The sequence below is a fragment of the Apiospora marii genome (genome assembly GCF_038362585.1).
Source record: "Apiospora marii strain CBS 49790 chromosome Unknown utg000012l_segment0_segment0, whole genome shotgun sequence".
Classification (NCBI taxonomy): Eukaryota; Fungi; Ascomycota; class Sordariomycetes; order Amphisphaeriales; family Apiosporaceae; genus Apiospora; species Apiospora marii.
In genome coordinates, this window is record NW_027117383.1 from 667,789 (window position 1) to 692,808 (window position 25,020).

At 42.7% G+C, this 25,020-nt stretch overlaps 7 protein-coding genes across 7 annotated transcripts; 5 read left to right on the forward strand and 2 right to left on the reverse strand.

Moving 5' to 3' along the window:
- Positions 1–2,045: 2,045 nt before the first annotated feature.
- On the forward strand, positions 2,046–2,624 carry PG985_015015 (uncharacterized protein; the record flags this gene model as incomplete). The annotated part of the gene is made up of 2 exons (XM_066834781.1): positions 2,046–2,273; positions 2,346–2,624. 2 exons carry the CDS (start codon positions 2,046–2,048, stop codon positions 2,622–2,624), a joined length of 507 nt encoding a protein of 168 aa, XP_066677391.1.
- Positions 2,625–3,120: 496 nt separating this feature from the next.
- PG985_015016 (uncharacterized protein) lies at positions 3,121–3,835 on the forward strand (the record flags this gene model as incomplete). Its single annotated transcript, XM_066834782.1, has 4 exons — positions 3,121–3,284; positions 3,354–3,360; positions 3,467–3,628; positions 3,680–3,835. 4 exons carry the CDS (start codon positions 3,121–3,123, stop codon positions 3,833–3,835), a joined length of 489 nt encoding a protein of 162 aa, XP_066677392.1.
- Positions 3,836–5,238: 1,403 nt separating this feature from the next.
- On the forward strand, positions 5,239–6,925 carry PG985_015017 (uncharacterized protein; the record flags this gene model as incomplete). Its single annotated transcript, XM_066834783.1, has 3 exons — positions 5,239–5,355; positions 5,614–6,246; positions 6,716–6,925. The coding sequence occupies 3 exons, from the start codon at positions 5,239–5,241 to the stop codon at positions 6,923–6,925; spliced, it is 960 nt and encodes a 319-aa protein (XP_066677393.1).
- A 589-nt stretch (positions 6,926–7,514) lies between these two features.
- Positions 7,515–8,892, reverse strand: PG985_015018 (uncharacterized protein; the record flags this gene model as incomplete). Its single annotated transcript, XM_066834784.1, has 5 exons — positions 7,515–7,976; positions 8,028–8,214; positions 8,265–8,350; positions 8,424–8,544; positions 8,675–8,892. The coding sequence occupies 5 exons, from the start codon at positions 8,890–8,892 to the stop codon at positions 7,515–7,517; spliced, it is 1,074 nt and encodes a 357-aa protein (XP_066677394.1).
- Positions 8,893–20,091: 11,199 nt separating this feature from the next.
- On the forward strand, positions 20,092–21,352 carry PG985_015019 (uncharacterized protein; the record flags this gene model as incomplete). The annotated part of the gene is made up of 4 exons (XM_066834785.1): positions 20,092–20,187; positions 20,265–20,441; positions 20,512–20,806; positions 20,868–21,352. The coding sequence occupies 4 exons, from the start codon at positions 20,092–20,094 to the stop codon at positions 21,350–21,352; spliced, it is 1,053 nt and encodes a 350-aa protein (XP_066677395.1).
- A 316-nt stretch (positions 21,353–21,668) lies between these two features.
- Positions 21,669–23,124, reverse strand: PG985_015020 (uncharacterized protein; the record flags this gene model as incomplete). The annotated part of the gene is made up of 2 exons (XM_066834786.1): positions 21,669–22,015; positions 22,080–23,124. The coding sequence occupies 2 exons, from the start codon at positions 23,122–23,124 to the stop codon at positions 21,669–21,671; spliced, it is 1,392 nt and encodes a 463-aa protein (XP_066677396.1).
- Positions 23,125–23,866: 742 nt separating this feature from the next.
- PG985_015021 (uncharacterized protein) lies at positions 23,867–24,292 on the forward strand (the record flags this gene model as incomplete). Its single annotated transcript, XM_066834787.1, has 1 exon — positions 23,867–24,292. One exon carries the CDS (start codon positions 23,867–23,869, stop codon positions 24,290–24,292), a length of 426 nt encoding a protein of 141 aa, XP_066677397.1.
- Positions 24,293–25,020: the final 728 nt, after the last annotated feature.

Below are 25,020 nucleotides of genomic sequence, written 5' to 3' on the forward strand. Positions count from 1 at the left end.
GCAGGTAGTACCATGATGTAACTCGCTCCTCGCATCGCGAGGTACCCAACCTTAAGGACTTATGCGCGCTATTTTAGCCGTTTCCATCCCACTGGGACCCTGCCACGCTAGCAGCCACGGTCCGCGGGGCTCCGCAAACTGCTCCGCGGCCACAAGGCTGGCTGCTCCGCTTTGTCTCTGTTGAATGGCCTTCAGTACGATCGTACCTAAGTAGGTATTAGGGTTCAAGTCACGTATATTCGATTTATACTAATCCCATCTACTGAAGCGGGGATTGCCAGCTACTGTCACGGCAAGTGCGCTCGCGACTTCTGCCTCGCTACGGTTCTGACACACTTTCCCGAGCAGTGTCGACTGTGCTACAGCCTTGGTTCCAGCAGCTTCTCGAGGCCCGCGACCAGCAGCTCGCCCCCACCTGCATTAAGCACAAGGACGGAAGGAGATTTCAACCTATTGACATGACTCGGCTTGCTGCGCGTCACATAATGAATGACGCTGTAGGTGAAAGGGAGGAAAAGGCCGTTCTGCCCCCACCCCGGGGTCTACACCGCCGCCCTAATTCGTAAGCGCATTCCTCATCATACCTCAATGGCGGCGTGGTAGCTGATGGGGATATTTCTTATCTACTATTTTCCATGCGCGCGATTTAGAGCCACGCCAGTTCTATGCTAACCACCCATGCTCCGAAGAGCATGGTTTTGACAAAGAGCATCTGGGCTTCCTGCCCAAGAACTCGGCTCAAGTCTGTCTTATCATGGAACAATACGTCGAGCGTTGGTTCATTCAACCTTAGGACTACCACTTGGTTTCACTCGGGCGGTTGAACCCCATCTTTCAACAGATATTCTCATGTCCATGAACGTGGAAATAGAAGCACGCTCTAAGAAACAATCGCCAAAGCGTCGGCCCCTGCTACCCGTAACCCCGGCCCCCGGTGCTATCCAATCAGCGCAGCCCCCCCCCCCCCAGTCGGAATCGTCCAGCGGCAAGACCAAGGGTAAGACCGAGCGCCCGGGCATGTGGATATCGAAGCGGAGGACACCGACGAGGCCACTACCCGAGAGGAGGCGCAACTCGAGGCACAGGTCGAGGCGCAGGTCGAGGCACAGAGTGGAACCATCGAGCAGCTCCCCGGCCGCCTTCCCTCTCAGCGAGGGCGACAAAACATACCTTCTCAAGTATCCCCGAAACATCGCAGATGATACAACGCACATTCCCTGTCCCTGTTCCCGGCTGCCAGCGAGAAGAAAACGCCGGTAGGAGCTAAAGACGCCTAGTTCCGCAGGGACAACCCTTTCTCAGCGCGAGGCATCGAGGGATTCGAGAACGAAGAGGACGAAGAGATGGACGTCAAGAAGAGCACCTAGCGAGTCGCCCAGGACAAGTGAACTGTCAACATCATAGCCATCTTGGGCTCCGGGCTACGCGATACAGATCCCTCGAAGATGCCGCCAAAGCCCTGGGCGTCGACGTGGAAGCAACCTTCGTTTGCAAATCCAATAAGCGGACCGGCCAACTCAAGCCGCATCGTCTCATTGGTAAAGCCTGCCCACAGCCTGGCGCGGATTTTTAGTGAAGTTGTATCCTTCTGTGAACTTATATTGGCAATATGGGTTCGTGCTGTTGCTTTTAAGATTGACACCTCTGCAGACGTGGACGCCGCGGCTACACTTGTACACGAGCATCTTAAAACCATGATCTTGACCAACGGATGCGGCACGGGCAAGACCGTAACTTACGGCGCCGCCATCGTCCACAGCTTCAAGCGCCTTGAAACCGAGCATCAAGGTGACTGGAAACCCCAAGTACCGGCCTATTGTCGAGCTCACCTTCGCCCAGCTGGCCATCAACACCTTCAAGGAGCTCCACGGTCGGTTTGGAGCAGAGCTTGAAGTTTACGTGTTGCAGGCCTAGAAGAATGAAGACCATGACATTACACTTCACCGGGGCTGCAGGAACTGAAGCGAAAAGCTGCGGCGCTTGGACTCGTCGAACCCCAATGTGTATATGACCCTGGCTTTTTGGTGGAGGCGTAGGCCGGGCAAATGGTGTTTGTCTCCGCTTCCTCCACCTCCCACGCAACGTTCGTCAAGAACAGGAAGAGGATGCATGCCCGGGAGCTCACCGCGGTGCAGCGCTGGCAGGTCGAGTTACCGCTTTTCAAGGCTAGGGGCCAAGACGACAACCAGCTTTTCGAGGTGCTTGACCTCGATGGGGACTTCTCCCTGCTCATTTGCGACGAGTGCCACGTGCTGAAGGACGAGAACGGCGAAGTTCATCATATGGTCGCCCGTCTGCCCTGAGAGCCGCTTGCCATTGTCTCGGTCATGCCGATGCTCAACTAGCCACGGAATCTGAAGGCGGTCCTGTCGCTCGGCTTTCGCGACGTCATCGTGCCGCACATTCCCGCCAACATTGATCCCTTGTACCTGTACACCTACGAGATCCCGGTTCGGCTCCACAAGCCAAACCGGAAGGTTACCCTGCATCGCGGACTAGAACAAGCTCTGCTTCTCGCGAGACGCCCGTCCTTGTGCGACCCGGAGTCGCACGACCCCGGCGTGCGGTTTCTGGTAGAAGCTTCCAACGCGGATATACAACTCTGGAAGCTCTCTCACCCTTAACAAGGCCGTCGTCGACCGCCACCCGTCGGATTACAAGCGGTGTAAGATTGCCATCCAGAACATCCTGTGGCTTATCTACATGCGGCGGTCCATGGACACGCCGCTAAGAGAGGTGCGTAGCCGGCCTGGATGGCCCATGTTAATCCCGGCGTCATGCGGTTACTGGGCGTCCTAGCGTACAACTAAGGTCTCGCCAAGGGCCTCAACGTGCCGCAGGTGCTACTCAACCTGGCTTGCAGCATTGACCGGCGCCAAAACAAGACCGCGGAAAAACTGACCCTGGAAGAGCTTGATGTCTATCATCAGACACTATACCACTCCGAGCCCCGAGAGCCCTAACGGCTTTGCCCTTCTCTGGTCACGGGGGATAAGACCGGTAGCTTGGGCGTGGAGCAGTCGGAGAGAGCCTGCAGGAACCTGATTGGGGCTCGCAGCTTTCCGGCGCACGATAAGGGTCGACTCCCGCGTGCTTTCGTCGACTAACCGCCTTGCTACGATGAAGAACACCGCCTCTCGCAGTAGTCTGCTCGCCGTCGCCCTGCTGGAGACGTACGAGCGGTGCGACGAGCTCCCCGAGGCGGACCATGCCAACCGCGCCGTGACCATGGTGAACAGCTGTGGATCCATATGGAAGCCTCTCGCCGAATCCAATACAAGCTTGTAACTTTACGGGACTTCCGAACCCCCTAATTACCGACGCTTCTGTAGGCCGCAATGAACCGCTACTAGCGTGACCGTAAGGAGCTCAACATGGCCATCCAGCTCGCCGGCTTCGGCGTGATGAACCTCTGCGCTGCGTAGTCCGACACTGACCGAGCCAAGCTCGTGCATGACTTCAATAGGCCCCAGTCGAACAGCGACATGCTCAACAATATCCGGTGGCCGACTTCGGCTTCAGTCTACACCACTGCTGCCGCCGTGGCATACTGCTGGCGTACCCTTCGAGCACTCATGTGGTGCTGCAGATCTTCGACCGTCTCACGCGGATTGACCAGCAGGGCGAGGTAATCTGAATCACTTTCACCATGCCTGGCACCATCTACGAAAAGTTCGAGGACACCTGGTGGGGCAAACACGCCATACAGTTCGCCAGCGAGACCACCGTCGGCAACATGAAGGGGCCGTGGGGAAACGCCGTCATGTTCGAGATCAATCGAATGCGATTAAGTCGGCCTTTTATCCGCTTCTTCTTCCACGGCAAAACTGGCTGAATACAGGCAAGCGATTCTGTATGCGATTTTCACCATCAGGTCAATGGTAATCCAATTGAATTTTATACCCTGCCAGGTATCATGTTCACGTTGATAATGTGGGCCCAGTCAATGATACGGGCGCTGCCGGCAGTGTACTGCATTTGCACCGTGTGTCCAATGTCGCAAAACTTGCGGTCTTCGAAAATGAGAAAGCCATGCTTCCTGGCTAAGGAGCCCAGCTTGGCACCGGTGCCGGTTTGAGGATCATAGTCCCATCCAACCAAGATATCATAGTGTGTCTTGAGGATAACGATCGAGGGGCCAATTTTGTCAACCAAGTGCAACAATTTGGGGGGGACGTGACATCGGCGCTGAGGCACAGATTGGACTGCTTCAGTTCCATCAAGCGCAGGAGGTAGTTAGATAAAGGGTACGAGGCGCCATTCACTCTTTCGGCAAAGGTCGCCTTCAGCATTAGGTGTTTAGGACGATCGGCGCACATGGCGACGAGCTCGATCGTATTGGGGTTGTTTTGATGCGACAAAGAGCAGCTGAAGATTGGAGGTTAAGTCGTGCGAGCAATAGTTATAGCGGTAGAGGAGTTCGGAGTAAGTAGGACAGGACGATCTCGCCAACAACCTATGGGCTTGTATGTGATGCATCTTTGGTTTTAATAGGTACATGTTGTTATTGGGGACCATGGAAATATAATTCTTAATTTTCTGAGGCGGACGGTTCAAGAAACAAAGTTGCAGGGAGCTGGAGTGTAGTGTCATGCTAATGGGCTATATGCCAATGCGATCAATAAATTGGATTAGGGCAGGGATGGTCTACAGGGGAGCCAGTGCGGCAATGCTGATGGATAATATATAATAATAGGAAAGGAGCAGAAAAGGGGGTGTCGCCTGGCGGTGGGAATCCAGGGTTGAAAAGGGACAAGAGAGACCGATAAGTCGCATCATGCCCTGCAGCAAGCAGACCGTTGTACCTGCCTACTGCACCTGCAAGCAGAGGCGAGTAGGGAGATAAGTGGGCCTCGGGTAAACGCCTCTTGAGCTATTCAAGGTGTTCATTCATTCTTGGCAATGAGGTAAAGCGGGAACCCGAATTCACTTTACATCGTGACCGGAGGGTAACAAGGTAAATAAATGTTCTAGTGGTAACTTATTCAACAGAAGCAGGTGCGGGATCTCAACAGAATTGTCTGTCTCATCTCCCCGTCACCGTTGCGTCGAGTTCATCCAACACCCTTGCTGACAGCAGTAGTTTCATTAATCGGTCGCCTACCATGCGAGACCGAGCCACGGTCAAGCGACACGATCTGTTTAATCGCCTCTTTTTGATATGTTCCTCTTAGTCGGAATCGGCCGTGGTGGCGCGGGAACCGGTGGTTGTGTCAGTGTCGGATTTGATTGTTGGGGATGAGGGCTACATCGAGTGTAGCGACGCCTGCGGCTTTTGTTTCTGGGTGGCGCGTCGGGGATGGCCTTGATCTTCATTGCTGGTTGAAGCTCGATGCTGGCGTAGAAGCCATACTCGTAAGTAGTTCTTAGAAAAGGTGTGGATGGCACAGTAAGTTGTAACAAAAACAAGAAAATGAACATATCAACAGATCAATAGACAAGAACTGGTCTCGCCGTGCTGGCATTCGTTTTCCAACTGCGAAAGCTCTCGTTTAGGATACAGTGGGGTCTTCACCCTGTGCACAGCTGGTCTATGTCGCACATTACAACAATCCACTTCATTGAGCTACACACGGGCCACCAAATCGGAGCACACTTTACCCACTGGCGCAGCCCAGCCCACATTTGATGTTCTCCATCACTGAACGCAGCTTCCTGGCACGGTGGTTCTCGACCCCACTTCAAACTCAGCAGCAAGCGATTAAAGTTATGGCCGGCGTTCTCGAAGTGATTTATCTCGGTACCCGAAAGATTGACAAACGAAGCTCAAGTCCTGTCCCACATCTGCCAACTGCCAACGAACAGACACCGCCGGTCGCTGAACGGAGTGTGCTTTCTTTGGGCGCTCGATCCACTCACGCGGCGCCCTCACGGAGCTCATCGCATCGCCCTACGCACCGCGCTGTTCGTGCCAGAGCAGAGACGGGTCGTACCCAAGCTCGACGCAAGACGGCGATACCTGGAGGAACGCCGATACCCCCCGAAATCGTGGATAAACTGGTCAAAGTAGGTTGTTCTCGGGGCTCGGCACGCACTCGACAGGGACAAGCGGCCTACGCCTATTTTAATCGTCGAGGTCGTTTCTACCATCAAGTCGGTCTCGATGTCATATCATCGCGCGACAAGATATCGTCGGACCATGTCGAATATACTTCGCGCCTTCGTGGGCTTCCGCGACGCCGAATCCGTACCACCGTCCTTGATATCTTGAAGAGGAGGTTTGGGCTATTCCTAGACGAAGATGAAGTGTGAAAACGAACACTGAAGTGGGGAGATACCTTCATGGGATGTCCATTGAGCAAGATGAGAACAGCCTCAGTGATGCATTCGTCGTTCACGAGGGCGCCAGCATGCCGCTAGACCTCCGTCTCCCCAGATATGACTCGCGCAACTTCAGCCTGTGCAGGTCATGTCGAAGGCCGCTCCGAACGATCGACTATCCTATGATGAAATACCAGGTCGGAGTCGGCTCATAGCTGTATTATATCATGACGGAAACGAAGGGGAATGGACTTTGTTTTACAGAGCGCCAAGCCAGTTACAGCAAGTCAAATACCGATTGGACAAAAGCCCCGTGTTCCCAATCCAACCAGTCTGGGTTTTGTGAGACCCATGAAGGGAGTCCTTGGTTTTCTTCAATTCGCGTGTGATTTTTGCCATGGTAGCAGAATGGGCTCTAGCTTCACTTAACTGTTTCAGAGTGTCGAAATCGTAGGGCTATCATAATGTCGAAGGCATTCTTGCATTGCAGAACGGTGCTCGTACCACCGATCACTGGGAGCTTGACGTCAATGCGCAACGCGGTTCGCACGGCACTGCCTTCCAGGCTGCCACATTCAGACGACACAAAGCGATCATCCAACTATCAATCGAGAAAGGTGCCGATATTGATACTCCAGGAGTGGAGTTCGGCAATGCCCTCTAGCCTGCTTGATATAGAAAATGCCAGGGGTCCCTCCCGCAGCTACTTGGCGCAGGCACCAATGCACCAGACTGCACCATATCCAATGTTGATCTAGATTATCGCAATTCGATAGGGCAGATTAGAAAGCGGTACCGTACCAACGCTCCTCCGCGTCTCGTACGACCCTAATGCACGTGATGGCCGTGTCCGAATAACGCTATCCAGTGCACGGATACGGGGCCGAGGAGGAGAAAGTCATTAGGTCAATTGGCCCGGTGGGAGGAGCTGGCGCTTGGCCAGAAGCCCGTGAATGCGGTCAAAAGGAGGTGTCGGCCTCCTTGGTCAAGTCATGTCAGGCACATATTGATATGTTTCAGGAAGGCGACAACTCGCATTTTCAGCATTTCTATCTAGTCCAAACTCAAAAGAATATCGCGCGCGTTGGAGCCAGAGCGAGACGTTACATAACTTTTGGGGGTTGGTTTTGTAAGACATTGTTTTTGATAAATTTGGTGTAATGATAGATAGATGCTGGTGCGCAAAGACGCATCTATTAGCCGATTTAAGCTAATTAGAGCAAGTAGCTGTGCAATACCCGCTGGATCCCCATCTAAACAGCGTGAGGGCCCGCGTGGTTGGCGAGAGAGATCTCGTCCTCGGAAGAGTCGAATCGCGGCCTCATCGCCGGTGGCTTGCGGGCCGCCTCAGGGGCATCGTCGACGGTGACGTTGTAGTGCACCGTCTTCTGAATGCCGCCGACGAACCCGCTGTCGTCCGAGTTGGCGTCCAAGGCCGGGCGGGGGCCTTTGTTGTCGATGGTGCGCGTGTACGTCTGCAGATCGCGGTCCTGGTTGTGCCCGCGCCCGAAGCTCTCGGTGCCGTAGCCGTAGTGGTGCCCCGTCGTGTTGTGCGACCCGCTCTCTGGCCCGTCATAGTTGTTTTCCATCCGCGCCAGCTTGCGGATCAGGTTCGCCATGGCCATCTCGATGTTGAGCTTGACGATGTAGGTAACCGGGTGGAACTGCATGAAGACAGTCTGGTTCGGCAGGAACATGAGACCGATCAGCATCACCTGGAGCTGGGGTTAGCTCGGTGCCCACTGCAACTAATAGGATACACGTACGTCCATGCCAATCGAAAAGACCATCAGTTTCGCGTTCCACGACACCAGCGGGGCGTACTTCTTCAGGCCGTAGTACTTGACGAGGCGCTGCTTGACGGTGCGGAGGAAGTAATAGTTGAGGCCTGCGTCCACGAAGCAGATCAGGAACTTGGACGCCTTGTCCCAGTACTTGTTGACCTCGAAGAACCTGGAAGGAATTAGCCTGGTTCCATATAGCACGGAATGGATGCGACTTACGACCCAGGCGGATGGTCCAGATGCGCCGGAATGAAGATAATAAAGACGGCCACGTTGATGGAGGAGATGATCACCACAGTTCCCCACTGCGCCCAGCAAAATTAGTCAAGCTCGTCGAGATGGAGTGATATATCATATCGAAGTTACTGATGCACGTACTCGGATGTAGTTGACGGTCTGGGGGCTTTCGGAGATGACGGCGATTCGGTTGATGATGATTTGCATCAGCAGCTGGATTTCAAACAACCAGCACACCAGAATCATGAACCACAGAGGCACCCTATACGTCGCGTCCCGGTCAGTCTCAGTGTCGTCGCTCATTCCCAATTCGAGTACCCCCTATGGTCACGTGTGTGATGCATCATGCGCGTCTGCGGCGCAGTGCAGTGGATTTCAGGTACCGAACTTACCCCGCGGAAATGGTGCCATCGAGAAAGAGATAGGCGAGGATACCAAGGACCAGATTGGCGACGATCTCGCCCCAGATCATCCAGATGTAGGCGCTCCGGATGGGGTCCTTATTGCGCCGGGTCTGCTTCGTCGCCTCCCAGACCGTGAGGATGCCGAAGCCCAGCGAGAAGCCCGCCGCCAGCGAGGCGACCTGGTAGTCGGTCTTGGTGTTCTCCATGCTTTCCCTCATATCGCTGCCCGGCTCAGTGACTGCTGTCGTTGGTCCCTAAAAGGCCTCCGGCCGATGACGATGATATATTGGAGCCCGGGAAAGATGGGCCTCGGTAGAGGCTCGCCGACTTTGTTTTTTGCGAGTCCCAGGTACTGATCTTTCTGGCTACCCGTGCATGGTCGGTGCGTAAAGCCAGGGGGGGTGGAGGTGTTCGTGGGCACGCCTCTTATGTATTATGTGCGTTTCTTCGTTTGAAGGGGAGTTCTTGGAGTCAGTGACGGCTTGGAGATCGAGTCAAGAAGAACCTCGGAGCAAACACTTATTAGATCTATATGCTGCACGGCTGCTAGAGCGATAGACAAGCTGAAAAAGACTACTGGCCGGAGGGCGGTTGGCGATCTATGCCGTGCCGCTTGGACCGGGTGAAGGCGCCTGTGCGACAGCTCTCTAGCGGGCCTGCTTGCCTAAGAAGGGCATGATCGCGGTCGGGGGTGGCGGAGCTGGCAGGTCACTAGTAGCTGTGTTCTGGGTGTGTCAAAGTTTGCCTAACACCCTAAATGTGTCGCGCGGCGGGGAGAATGCACCGCTTAGGGTTAGTGCTGGCAGCTGGCGGTCGCGACGCTAAGCCGGATGGCGCTCTGTCGGCGGAGGGGAATACTGACTAAGTGCTAGTCTCGGGGCGGGAATAACACGGCGTGAAATTCCGTAAAAACAAAGCTCGGCAAGCAAATGACAGATCGAGGACTATTGACATCAGACTCGATTGTATCTTCGGCGCCTCACGAGACGGACGCTCACATCTTACTCGAATTGGAGCTGAAATCTGGCATTGAGGCGGGACGTGAGAAAAGCCTTAACGATAGCTTGCCAGCTTGCGGAAGCTTCATCGCAGGATTGGACCCTGATTTGAAAGTGACATCATAACAAAGATACTAGTGGGGTAGGTGCCGGGCTTCCGGACGCCTTTGGTGGACGTCTACTTATCAAAATCTTGATAGGAGGGCCGAAGAGCCATCTCCTTAAGAACAGCAAGATAAAAGAGATTATAGACGGTCTAAGCGATCGATCAGGTGTTGCCCAGCCCTGCAGTGCAACACTTTGAGACAAACCAGAAGCGCCAGAAGCGGAGGGCTCGTCGACCTGTGTTATGTGGCTAACAATTGTGGAGTCTTCATATGTAGTCCTTGGCAGATGATCTTAGTCCTATCCTAGCAGTCCGTTCGCATCTAGAGGCGCTATGAGTCTCCGCAGCGGAGCAGATCTTGCCAATTGAGCCTCTTATCGTTTCATCTCTTACCTCCCCCATTAACAGGGAATCGGCGCACTTCGGGAAGGTACACGGTCCCGCGGACCAGGATAGTAGTTTCGACTTCCAGTATCCTTTCTGCAACTACTCGGTGGGAATTAGAAAGACCCCGAGGTGCCTCGTGTGAGCCAGCAAGTACGCCACGACCAATAATGGACACCGAAATATCGGCGTCTCCTTAGGGTCCCCATTCACTCTAAGTTTGCTGCTGTCCGCTGGCTGAGGTTGGATCGGCGGCGCCATCAGCAGCTCTCTACCCTGAGGCCTACATCTGCCCTACCGCAGCCTAACCATTTTACACGCCTGTACGTCAGAAAGGGTACACAGCATAATGTTCATAATCAGAACGCAGAGCTTGGTGAGCCAGAGCCCCAGTTTGAATTAGTAGTTCAAACGAGAGTACGTCATTGCTGCTCTGCCGAGCCTTTATGGCTTATTTAGGGCACAGTAGGAAGCTCTATAGATCTGACACGAAAGCGGCTCAGGGGGGAAAGCTCACATGGTCCACTAGGGCCGATCCTGAAAGAGCGCTGCAGCCATTACCAGAAACCTCGCTGCGCTGCACCAGATCCTCCTGGATAACTTAATCGATCAACTCGCACAGAGTACAGTATACAAGCCGACGACCATCGTATTAGCAACTTGGTAGCTTCCTCAACGATGCTTCTAGCTTAGTTCAGAAGACATATACGGAAGATATAGTATATAACCACTGTCGCGTCATTCTTCAGCCCGATAAATATGCACAAATCGTTCTACTAACATCGAGTACAGGTTCCTGCAGCGAACGCAAAGGCTCACGGGCTGGTTGTCGTAGGTGAAAGCACTATCTAGGCGATTCGTCCCCGTTGTCGACACCAATCCCTTGGGCGACACCTTTTTCGATCAGGTATAAAGCTTGAGACTGGGAATGTCGGAGCGAATTGGGCCATTCGCAAACATGACGATCCCTTAGCGCGGAACCGTATTGCCTTCTAACATTGTATGAGCCAACCGCTAGTCTCCATTCCTTTGCCAATGCGCTGGCCTTTTGTAGCCTTGTCGACTCTTTTCGCTATGGGTTATGCAGTATTGCTCGGCTGCCGGCCGGAGAATCGTCTGGTGGGATGCGTCTACCGTGCGATAATGTGTATAGGTCGGTCATGGCAATGTGTATCACACTGGTCTCGTGGGGACTGGATAGCCTCGTTGGCCTCAAAGAGTCACTATATGCCGGCGTGCTTCGGGTTCGATGGTCATTGGAAACAGTGAATAACAACCGTGGTCGCTATGCTGTCGTCTCTTGTAACACAGAAGTGACGGTCACCTCAATTGGTATTCTTGGTTGCAACTGTCGTCATGCTGCCGTGCCCAAGTCGGTTGTGTCCGCACCTGTTGTGCTCGCTGCCATGCAGTATCGGATTTTGATCTATGTTGTCGGTTGTTAGTCGTCGGCGTACGTTATGCGGCATGTTGCCAGCGCGATAGAAGAATCGTCTTTTTCGTGCCTCCTAAATTACGTCGTTATGTCGGATAAGTTGACCATTTTATCGACCACACCAACGCCTGTGACTTTTCAACGAGTACTACTTTGGACCTCCTGAAGTACCTCACTATCTTTAGGATTTGGGGTCGCGAATTCTGCCTGGCCCAGCACTCCGTCTTTCTCATATGCTACACTCCCCATTCGTGGCTAGATCATCCATGCTTGCTGCTCTTTGCTGTATCTATACTCAACACATTGAGAGTACGGGGAAGGTAGCCACTGATCATCGGCCGTCGAGATGGCCGGCAACGCTTTAGTCTTTCCTTGTCCCGCGCCTTTTCTTAACGAGCTGGCGTTCCCGGCTACCGGTAACTGTGAGTAAAAAGTTCCGAACCCTAGATTATATGCGACACTAAAGATCTTACAGTTATTGACGGACGGTTGTGTTAACGATTCGGGCCCCTATCGTGCTGCTTACCGTATCCTATGACGGACTGGGCCGACCCTAATGGTTTCAAATCATCCAGCCAGGCTGCAGATTGGATCAATGTGGTAGGTACGGTCTGCTACGTCTTCTTGCTGGCATCATGGTCCTTCCTCGCAGCCGAGAAAGCACATCGCCATTACCTTAGTATTAGCTTTACCTGCGCCGTAAGCTTTATGAACGTAAATTAACTCTAGTCCTAGGGTCGTATAAAAATATCTTTTAATATTTTATAGCTCGGCTTTATTATCCCTTTTATAAGTAAGCTCGATTAATATTTTAACGAGATTATTCTATATAATATAAATTTAAGTAGTTTATATATAACTTTTAAGGTATTTTTATTTAGGTGTAACTAAGCTGAAGTTATATAGGTTTTCTTATAGATATTATTATTATATCTTTAAATTTATTAATAGATTATAGTTAAAAGAGGCCTTATATAGCTTTCTTAAGTATTTAACTAAAGTATTCTTATTATTAATTTAATTATTACCTTAATTATAAGTAATATATCGTTTCGGTTTAAATAGACTTATTATATTAACTATTATAATAATTTAATTACTTTTTAAGTCCCCTTTTTAATTTTTGTTAATATTATCGTTATTATATAATTCGTAACCTTTAAATATTATATAAAGGTTTATTTAATATCGTTAGCAAGTAATAGCGCTATAATAAAACGCTTTAAACTATTAATAAAACTATTTATATTAAGAACTAAATCCTGCTATAATATTAAAAGGGCTTTATATTATATATCTTAAAATTAATTATATACCTATTAACATGTTATTTGCTAGCGGACGTTTGAAAACGGACATGGGTTATAGCTAGGAGTATCGAATGTTTCCAACGCTGGTAGCGGTAGAAGTGCGCTTTCACGGTCGTGCCTAATCGTTCACACTCGTTAAATTCTTTATTACGGTATCCTCGAGAGTTAGTATTTACGTTACGGACATGCGAGATGTCTTTAGTATCTACTTATTACGCTATAATTACCGCTATACTATTTATACGACTTATAAGGTAGATATAAATTTAAGTAAAGAACTATTAATAGCATTATTAATTTAAATAAAGAAAATTAATTTAATAATTTTAAAGTGAATATAAATATTAAATAAACGTTAATATTATTAAATTATAATATTATTATAATATATTTATTAATTTATATAAAGTATTTTTAAATCCTTTTAATTTCTATTAAATTATATCTAATAAAATAATATAAAAATTAAATTAATTATTTTATTTTACTTAATTTATTTAAATTTTTTTTAATATATATTATATATAACTAATATAAATAATAAGGAATAAATAAATAATAATATAAATTAATAATAATTTTATATTAAAATAAATAAATATTTTAAATAATAAAGTTAAAAAAAATTAAGCTTTTAATAATAATAAATAATAAATATTAAACCCCTTTTTTATTATAACCCTCGATTATAACTATTTATTATTCCTTATAATATAAAATTTAAAATAAACCCGAGGCTTATAATAATATTATATTTAATTATCGAAAAAGGAATTATTATATTTATTTATATTATATAAGTTTAAAATTTATCGAAAATTATTTATATCGAATAATAAAATTTTTAAAACTAACGTATATAAATATCGATTTTATATAAGTTTTTAAAGAAAATTTTTAAAAATAAATATAAATTCTTACAATATATATTTATTCTTTAAAATTTATAATTTATTTCTCTTTCTTATTATATATATATATATATATATATATATTATTATTTTTTATTTAACTTTAATCTTTTTTATATTATTATATACTTATAATATTATTTATATTTTAATATTTATTTATATATATTATAATAATTATTAATAATAATAATAACGTTATATTATATATATTTATAAAAAGTACTTTTAATAATTCCGATAAAGCTAGCGCCGTTATATCGATAATTAAATTTTAACTTTTTAAAAAGTTTTATTTTTATAATTATTATATCGCCTTTAATAAATTCGATTTTAAAATATTTAAAATCGTATTTAATAATATACCTTTCGAATTATTATAATATATAACTTTTTATATATACAATTTATATATCGTATATAAAATATACAGCGACGAAAATCGTTATCGAAATTATTAAATAATAAAAAGCGTATTTATATATATATAAAACGGGAATAAAGTTTTAAAAACCGCGAAGTTTTTAAATAAGTTTAACGAAAGCCGATATAATAAAATCGCGGATTAATTTAATTAATTAAAAAAAAAGCCGTTATTAATAAATAGGAAATAAATCGAAATTAATAAATAATTTTTAAATAAATATATTATTATCGATTTATTATTAATTAATTATTATATAATTAATTAATTTATATATTTATTTAATTTAATTTATTATATAAAAAATAATAAATTTTATATAAATTTTCTTTTTAATATAAATAATAAATTAACGTCTTTTATAAAATAATATTTTATTTAATTATAATCTTTAATTAAATTATTTTCTATATATTTATAATAAAATTATAATTATATATTAATATATTATATTTTATTCTTTTATTATATTAATTTAAAGAGTTTTATAAATTATTTTTAATTTTAAATTCTTTATTAAATTATAACGTTAAAAAAGTAATTATAATATAATAACGTAATTAATAAGTTAAATACCTTAAAAAATAATATAAAACTAATTTATAACCTTATATTATTTAAAGCTAATTACTTAATCTTTTATTATATAAAAATATATCCTTATTAAAATATATTAAAGAGAAGTATAATTGAAATTCACTTTATTAATATAAGTTTTAAAACCTTATTAATAGGTATTAATAAAATTAAATTAAAAAGGATTAAATTAAATAAAAATAAATATATAAGAGAATTAATAGTAATAATTAAATTATAAGGGATTATACTTTATAATTAAATTAATACCCCGCTTTATATAATAAAGCCGCTTTCTCTTATAATTAATAAGATTAATTACCTTTAAATTATTTATTTTATTAAATAATAATAGCTTTAATATAATAGCTATAATTATAATAATTAACCTTTAATATAAGTAATAAACCTTTGTTTTCTATATTCTTTATTATATTTAAAGTATATCTTATAATAGTATTTTATTATAGGAGCTTTATATTATATTAAATATATTTAACTTTTTAAATTTAAATAATAAAAAGATAAGATTAAATATTATTAAATAATTTTAATTTTATTTAAAATTAATATATTATATCGATAAAGGTATAAGTAAGAATTATAATAATATAAATTAAAATAGTTTTTTTTTTCTTTTTTTTTCTTTTTTTTTTAATTATTTATTTAATAGGATTTCCTATTAGCTTTTTAACGATATATATATATATAAAGGAGATTATCGCCTTTTACTTTTAGATATTAAAAGGGTATATTATTTAATATAATAGTTATATATTTTATATTTCTAGAATTTAATTTATAATATTATATATAATAAATAATAATTTAAATTCTTTATTTTATTTCTATATTATCTTTAAATAACCTTAATTTAAGAAATTTCTTTTTTTTATTATAGAATTAAATATATATAGAATTATTAAAGTAAGATAGATTTAAGTAAATAAGATATATTTATTTTATTTTTATATAATTATTAATTAAAGTAGTTATAAACTTTATATAATATTAAACTGAATTCTATTTTAAATTTTTAAATAATATATATTAAGGTAAATATAACTATTTAATTATATAAAAATAATCTAATATTATAATCTTAGTTTTTATTAAGTTTATTTAAATAAATTAATATTTAAATACCTTATATTTTACCTTTATTATTACCTCTTTTAATTAATTAGTTTTTAATTCTTATATATATTAAAGTATTATTATATTAATATTATTATATATATTATAAATAATAATAAGATATTATATAAAGATATTAATTATTAAAAAGGAAAGGATTTATAATTATTATTTAATAATAAATTAAACTACCTTTATAAATACTATACCTTATTACTTCTATTATAATATTCTAAAGTATTTAATAATAATTTAATAATTAAATTATAATAATAATATTAGCCGCCTTTATTTTAAATATTTATAATATCTAATATTTATTTCATTCTATAATAAATATAGAATTAATTAAATTAATCCTTAATACTATTATTAAATTCTAAATAGAAAATAATTTAATAAAAGGGATTATAAAACCTTTTAAGGACTCTATTTTATATATAGATATAAAAAGTATAATTACTTTATATAAGGAACGATAAAAAAGAGAGAATAATTAATTATTAAAGAAGCCTTAATTAAACTATTAATTAAAGCGCTATTTATTTAAAATAGTATTAAAGTTTATAATCCTTATTAATATTATTTATATATTTCGATATATTTTATATTTTAAAGTTTAAAATAATAATAATTTATTTTAGATTTATTATATAATTTATAAATTTTAAATATATAAATATAAAAACTCTATTTCTATTTTATATTAAATATTATAATTATTAATTATTAATAATTATTTAAAATAACTTTAATAACTTATTTAATTATTTTAAAGTATCTTTTTAATTACTTATTAAATTATAATAACGATTTATAAAATAATAGTTTTAATAATACTACGATATATTTTCCCTTAAAATATATATATTTTTAATAAAGAGCTAACAGTTATTATAATTATTATAAATAGTATTTAACCTTAAGTAAATAAAATTTTAATACGGCTTTTAAAGGTATATTAATATATTATTTAATAATTAATATAAACTTCTTATAAATTTATTTATAAATTAAATATTATCTTTATTTATTTTATAAAGCTAATATTATTATATTAAAGAAACTAAATAAGAAAGACTTTTTAAATCTTTATTTATAATAACTTATTACACTATTTTTATATTTTAAAAAGGGATTTAAAAGGTTAATTATAAGATAAACCGTTAATATAATACTTTTTATAAAGTAGTTAATTTATAATAAACTTATACTTTATTAACTTACTCGGCTTTAAAACTATTTATTTATTTAATATATAAAATTAAATATATATTTAAAAATCGATATATAATCTTAATTTTTTATAATAGATATAATAAAGGCCTTTAATATAATAATAAAGTTAACCGGGTTATTTAATTTAATTCGTTAATTCCTTTATAAAGGAATAATAAATATAAATATAATTATAAAATATAATAATTATATTTTAAAAAATTTAATATAACTTATTATAAGGATTTTTTATATTCTTTATAATCTTTTCTTTATATATTATTAATATTTTATTAAGGATATAAAATATTAATTTAAATATATAATTAATATATACTTTTATTAAATAATAAAACTATTATAAAAAATATAAAATAATTTAAAAATAATTTAAATAATATTTTAAATTAAAATAAAGAGAATAAGATAATAATTAACTTAAAAAAGAAAGTTAATATATTTTATATTTATAAAAGATTTAAAGTTTATTAATATAATAATAAAGGATTATAATTTTATTATATAAACCTTTAATTAACCTGTTTAATAACTTAATATATAATTTAATTAAATTTTAATTTATAATTAAAGTTTTTAAAAGGTTTATATTTATTATATATAATATATAATAATATTCTTTATAAGCGATTAATTATAAATAACCTATTAATAAAATAAGGTTAAAATTAATTATTTATTAAAATATAATAGAAATTAATTTATTTTCTTTTTAATATTATTTATTTATAAAGTCTTATATATAGAATTATATAATATTAAATTCTTTTTTATAATTTAATTATTTATAAAATAAATTAATTTATTAAGAATTAATAAAATATATAAATTTTAAATCGTTTATTATTTAAATATTATATATACTCGTTTAAAATTAATATATTTTATTTAAAAAATTAATTTAATATTATAAAGGACTTTAATAAACTCTAACTTAATTTAATTAAAAAGCGATAATTTTTATTCTATTTTAACCTTAATTATTTAAAGCGTTTATATTATAAGGTTAATTAACGTTAAAAAGGAATAATAAAAATTAAATATAATACTTTAATAAAAAGAAAAAAATATTTTAAAAAGTAATAATTAATAATTAATAATAATCGATATTTTAAAAAGTATTATAATCTTTAAGTTATAAGTAGTTTATTAGATTAATATTATTAATTATAAAATAAAAGAATAATAAATATATAATATATTTCTTATTAATTTATTATAATTATTTTTATATAAATAATTTTTAATATCTTTTTAAAAATTTTATATTTATAATTTTAATATCCTTTAATAATATTCTTATTAATAAAATATAATATTTAAAGAAAATATTTATTTATAAATTATATATTTAATTAAGCTGTATAATTTTTTTTTTCTTTTATAAAACTTTATAAAAGTAGGCGATCTTTAAACGATTAAAGTTCTATTTAAATAATATAGAAAATCGACTTTAAATTAAAAATATAAATTATTTAAATTTATTAATAAAATAAATAAGGTATAAATTAAATAATTATACCTATTTAATTAATTAAAGCTTTATAAAATAAGGTTATATATTTAATATATAAAAGTAATTATTAATTATTTATTATTTCGCTATTATACTATTATAAAATAAAATCTTACGTTTACTAAATTAAGGCCCTAGAATAGCGCTTTCTCTTTTTCTGCTGTAGATGACTATAAAGGTTCTTCGTAGTTGTTCTCAGTGGCTCCTTGTCACCCCAGCGCCAACTGAGAGCAGTATAGGTCCCACATCTTCCTTCTGTCGTAACTAGTCGTGGAGGTTCGCTGTCATCGTCACTAATGAAAAGTACTCGAGTTGGTAATGCGGATTCGCGGTGCACACATTTGGAATGCTGCAAGCAACATGTATCCAGCCAGTTCTGAACTGTCGTCATGGCCTCATCTGAAGTGCTGTCGAGACTGGGCTCAGGAAGATCTGGGATTACATCCCATATTGGGGTCTCGCCTAGAGAGAGCAGCAATGAGCTTTTCATATTTGCAGATACCCTACTGGGCTGTGTCAATAACATACCTGGAAGGGTATAGAACATCAGCTTTAGATAGTATCCGTTGAACCATAGGGGTTGGGACAACTCTGCCTCCAAACATACCGAACTCTCGCCATACAGATATGCAAAGAGACCAGGTCCGTATGATGGACTATTATTCTCTTTTTTGAAATAGAGTTTAATGTATAAAAACCTCTTTGTGGAACCCGCCATGTTTGTGACCCCGTCGCGAATAACCTTGCAAGCAAGGCAGCTCTCTGCCGCGCTCCGGCGAAAATCCTCGTTCTCATGGAGTCTAATCATGAGATTTTCTCGCCCGAGAACAGTAGCGTCCAGATTGTGGCAAATCGGGCAATCCTCATTGACCGGCGGCAGGCAGCCAGTGCTGCTCAGGCTGATATCGCTGTTGGGAGGCATAGTGTGATCGACATAGGAGAGCTTGAAAGGGTTCGGCGCAGAACGCGGATAGAAGGATTTAGGTCGTTCGTGGCATGTCGGCCCAACCCCGCTGTCAGAAGTACCGACATGCGACGCGAACCATTTTGGACCAGTGATCATCGACAGGTGATCGACCCTCTCCACCGTGCTTACATAACACACTCTCCCTTTCTTGCAATTGGCATGTGAGGCTCTCCAACAGAGTAATGATGTGATGTTTGCTGGGCATCATTTCGCTTGTTGGCTACCCAAGCCTTGGAAGGATTTCTGCCTGATCCTACTTGTAAGTGTCTATATTTGTATGCGTCGTTGCGCTGGGAGGTCATCGTCCCCCAGAACTATTTCCTCACCCACTTTATATTTTTTGAACAACATCTTAGATCCCAGCAATAAAGGTTCCCTCACGTATCTGTCATTTTCTTATTGACTATGTTGGAGACCGAGCTCGAATCGTTTCGCGGGCGATATGCCCATACCCAGACCAATCTCACCGGAGAAGTTGATCGGGGGATCAAATTGATGGAGGTAACGCTTGTTGCATCCCATTTAACGGGGTGCTCCCTCCCAGTTCTTACCATTACTAACTTGTAGCTCGACGACAGGAGCTTTTGAACAAACTCGACTCTACCAAGCTAGAGTTACACCAAGCGAAACTCGACCTGGAGAGCGAAAGCCAGACCCGACGAGCCTTACAACAGGAGAACAAGGAGTGGGAGGCGAAGCAAGAGAGGCGCCCCTTCATCGCCGTGTTGATCGACGCGGACGCCGATGTATATGTGGTAAGTTCGGCGCGAACCAAGTCATACACCCAACAAGATGCTGACGATGCGCTGCGTGCCCCTTTCCCAGTTCGACGAGGAGCTCCTTAAGAAGGGCGAAAAAGGCGGCGTAGAATCCGCCGACGCGCTCCTGGCGGCGGTCCAGAGCTACGTCAAGGAGACACTCCGGCTCTCGGCCGAGGCCGACATCGTCGTGCGCGCGTTCGCCAACCTGACGGGGCTCCGGGAGGCGCTGCAGCGCCGCGGCACGCCGTGCGACCTGAGTCAATTGCGGGCGTTCGTCAGCGGGTTCAATAACCGCCAGGCCCTGTTCGACTTTGTGGACGTCGGCTGCGGCAAGGAACGTGCGGATTCCAAGATTCGTGGTGAGTTTTCTCGGCCTTCCCTATTCATCCATCATCAGCTAATTGCTTGTCCCTCAACCAGAGAACATCAGCTTCTTCGTCGACTGCTACCAGTGCAAGCACCTCATGCTCGCCTGCGGCCACGACAACGGCTACGCCCCCTTCCTGGGCCACCTCGTCGCCAACCAGCAGGTGGCCGAGCGCATCACGCTGATCAAGGGCCGGCACCAGCTGCCGGCCGACATCCAGAAGCTGGAGCCCAAGACGGCGCAGTTCGACGGCGTCTTCAAGGGGCTCGACCCCATCGCCGCCACGTCGCCCAACGTCGTCGGCACGGTCTGGGGCCGCACCACGGCCGCCCTCAAGCCGGCCGCGCACCTGGCGGCCAGCCTCCCCGAGGAGGAGCAGCAGCAGCAGCGTTCGAGCAGCAATGTCGGGGGGAGGCCGCCCATCTCCCGCACGCAGTCGAGTATGGTGCCGAGGCTGCCTCCGCTGATTCGGGATGAGCGTCGGCCGGATAAGGCGCCGTTAATGGATCAGGTTGTTATTGAGAGGGTTAGGAAGTGAGATATGTGGACTCTTACTGCTAATATGGGTTTCCTAGTGTCTTTTACGAGTTTCTTTCCGAGCCGGCGCTGTGGGGAAAGAGGGACGGGGGTTGAATGTTTCTAGCTAACCGGCATAGGTGTGGTGTTACCCCTTATTGACCACTTCGGGAATTTGTTAATCATGAATGTGGTGGAATCATTGTGGTAAGAATGTTTAAGCTGATGAAGAATTTGGCAGTCATTTTGATTAAATACACATAATTTCAACTTTGCAGAAATACATAACCAAACTCGTCATTTCATGTCACGTAAAGGGTGTTTCTCCTCCCCAGCAATTACAGAACCGTCCTGGTGAACTCGAAAGAGTCCGGTTTGGCATTCGACCACTCGTACTCGAGAATCTGCGAGCCGTCCTTGGTCATCGTATACAAGTGGAAGTCCTGGCTCAAGGCGATGGCGGCCACGTCGGACCGAGGCTTATTGGTCGTGACGTTGCCGTTTTCGTCCAAAAACGTGGTGGTCAGGTTTGAGTAATCTCCTCCCTTGCTCCAGCCGCTGGCAGACAGGTAGCTCACGGTGACCTTGCCCCCGTCCGACAGTGCCATCACCAAGCCCAAGGTGAACACGGGTGCAGCGGCGAGGACGGCGGCCTGGTCGTGGCCAGGGATCACATTCATCTCTCCTTTTCGCTGTCGGTTAGACTCTCTCTCTTTTGCGGGGCGGACAAGCACACAGAAAGCACTTACCGCTTCTCCAGCCAAGTTGGCCCTCATGACTGAAGATTGACTCGTCGGTGTTTCCGTCGCGGTTGAAGAATAGACTTAGCTGCGCCGTGCCAGATGATACATCCATACCGGGAAACATGGCCAGCGGCGTCCCTTTGTTGGTCTTGCCGATGGGTGTCTGTATATCCAGGTCCTTCCCGTGTATGGAGTACAAAACGCCTCCGTCGCGCTGGTACACCAGGATTCTGCTGTTCAGACAGTACGGGCAGTAGTGGCCAATAGCTGCGAGGTTCGAGTCGGTATCAGTCGGCACGTTAACACCCCATAATCTGCCCTTGCTCCAGTGGCTGAGGTCGCTTGACGCTGCTACCAAGTCGCGGATGTTGTTGTTTGAGTCGAGGTAGAAGAGCGTGACATCCTCCACACCCCCTCCTGAGTCTTGGTACGTGTATACTGACGCCAGTGGTGTCCCGTTCTTCACATTGAGGGTAAGAGAGCCTTCAGTGTTGGGGAGGATCTCTTCTTGGACCCAGCCACTACCGACGGTGCGGCTCATCAACAATCTCCCGTTTTCCTGGTAGAAGAGCGCCTTGCAACAGATGCACCCAGACTGACTCGTGCCTATCCAACTAATTGCGCTGAGTTTGGATGAAGGTGTATGGTCAACGGGTACTTCTGGCGAAGGCACATCGGGAGACCCCGAAGCCTCCACTGATGGAATCTCTGTCTGGCTCCTGTTACCGAAAAGGCCCCCAGCTATACCCCCGGCAACCGCAGCCGCCAGCAAGAAGCTGATGCCAATCGCCATGCCCCAGAAGCGTCCTGACGAAAGGCCGCATCGCCTTCGGTCCAGCCTCGAGCGCTGACTCTCCGCATCGCTGTCGGGTGTCGATGATATCACCGACGCCCTGAAGTCGCCGAGCTCGCACAGCCCCTCGATGCTGGCAGCGAACGAACTGCAAGCGATCTTCTCGCTCACGTCCAGTTCGATTATCCGTTCTTGTTTCGGATCTTGGCGGTTGCACACTTCCAGAGTGCTGTAGAACTCGCCAGTGTTCCGAGACATCACGGCCCAAGGATTTCGTTTGTGGAATCTGTTTAGGAACAGGCCATGTTGACACGTACTCAAGGCATGAAAACAACTGAACCATTACGAAGATTATGATTAATCGAAAGAATTGTCATTAGGGGAAATTTATCGCTTTTATCAAACGAGCAGGCAGCAAAGGCTTTGCGGCTCAACTGTCAGCAGCCTTATCGTCCTTGGCCGCTATCACGGCCGTCGATGGCCAGAACAAGAGGCCCAGCCAGGTATTTAGAAGAGACAAAAAGCCATCGGAAAAGCTTCTGTATGTTGGTACTTTGGGTCGTGGCCGTCCCAGAGCCAACCATATCTGACTGGAGGATTCGCCATATCGCCACTGATGCAATCTGGCCAACGTCGATTGGAATATCGGAGCACGAAACCGCGGCTAATATCAATGTCCGGCCGCGGCCCAAATGCTGGTGTCGATCTCTGTGGAAATTGCGCTATTCTTATGGGACCCGGCAGTCGGATCCCTTTGCTCGTCTCAGATGCTGCACCATTCGATCCGTGGCTGACGCAGGGGTTTCTGTGGAGGAGGCTGCAACTGCAGCTTCTCTCCTTCGATTCATTCGCGTCAAAGATGGACCTGAAACCTTTGGAGCACGTCAGGCGCGGCGCTTGTTTTGACGCGATGGTATAGGTCGTCTCGGTCGCGGCCTAACTTCTAACGCTGCCAAGACTCTGGCGTTTACCAGCGCTTACAGAGCCGAGTTCATCCAACATGAAATATATCCTGGCTCCCGACTGGACGGACGTGGATCTGCTCATGGGATGGAAGGACGAGCATTTATTGTCGCGTGGATTCAAGTGCGCGAAGCCCATGAGGGGTCTCGCCCTTGCGCCCGACTTGGCTGGTCGACGTGCAGATGAGTTGCCTGGTGCCAGCCCGTTTGGCTACGGTCGCGCCCTATTGAGACTGAGTTACGTCCTGGTTCTTGATTTAGTGCACAACCCGATGATCAATCCATACGAAATACTTTGCCGTGAATTCGGTTTCCCTGTCGGTGCTGGTCGATGTAGTCCCGACCGTGAGCGTGCAGTTTTTGGAGAGTCGAGCGCCCCATTGGCGCGCCCTTGGCAATCCGTCGCCTGGCTGTTCGGGCCCCCCCAAGCGCTCCGATGCACTTCAGCACTAGCCCCAGCTTGACATGCTTCTCACCATACCACCACATCAATATCATCAGCTGACTTGCGTACTTGAACACAGTCCGGATGCAAAAGTAAAACGATACCATACGACAAAGAATAGCTAAAATTGTAGTAGGGGCTGTTATGCGTATACTACCTGCATACCTGTCAAGGCTCAGCGGATCTTGACCCACTCGAGATTGATGGTCGTTGCCCACCATGCCACTTTCCGTTTACTAATATAGATCTCCGTAAAGCACTTTTTAGACATCGATCGGGGATGTGGTCTAGTGGTATGACGTTTCCTTAGCATTAAAACCGCTTGGAAAAGGTTCTGGGTTCGATTCCCAGCCTCTCCACGATTTTCTTTTTGTCTTTTTGGACAATTGATTTTTCTCGCATCTGGTATAATAGGCCTTTGATTGTACAGCCAATATGAGACATAACACTTCGCATTGATGCACTCAGTGCCAGCTTTAATCTCTTTTACCCCGTGGGACGTGGCCTTGGTAAGCAGATGCGGACTTAATGTACGCCACCTCAGTATACCACCGAGAGGAGCACCTATTCCGTTGGATCGCTTAATGTGCCGCCAATGATCACGTGCCTAAATATTGGAGGGCTACATCTGAGGTGTGCTGAAAATCTTATCCCGCAACGCGAAACCCGCGGATTTTTGTCTTTTTTCTTAGGAAAATCTCTATATCCTATAGTACCCTTCTGCGCTAAGTATACTAATTCTCGCTC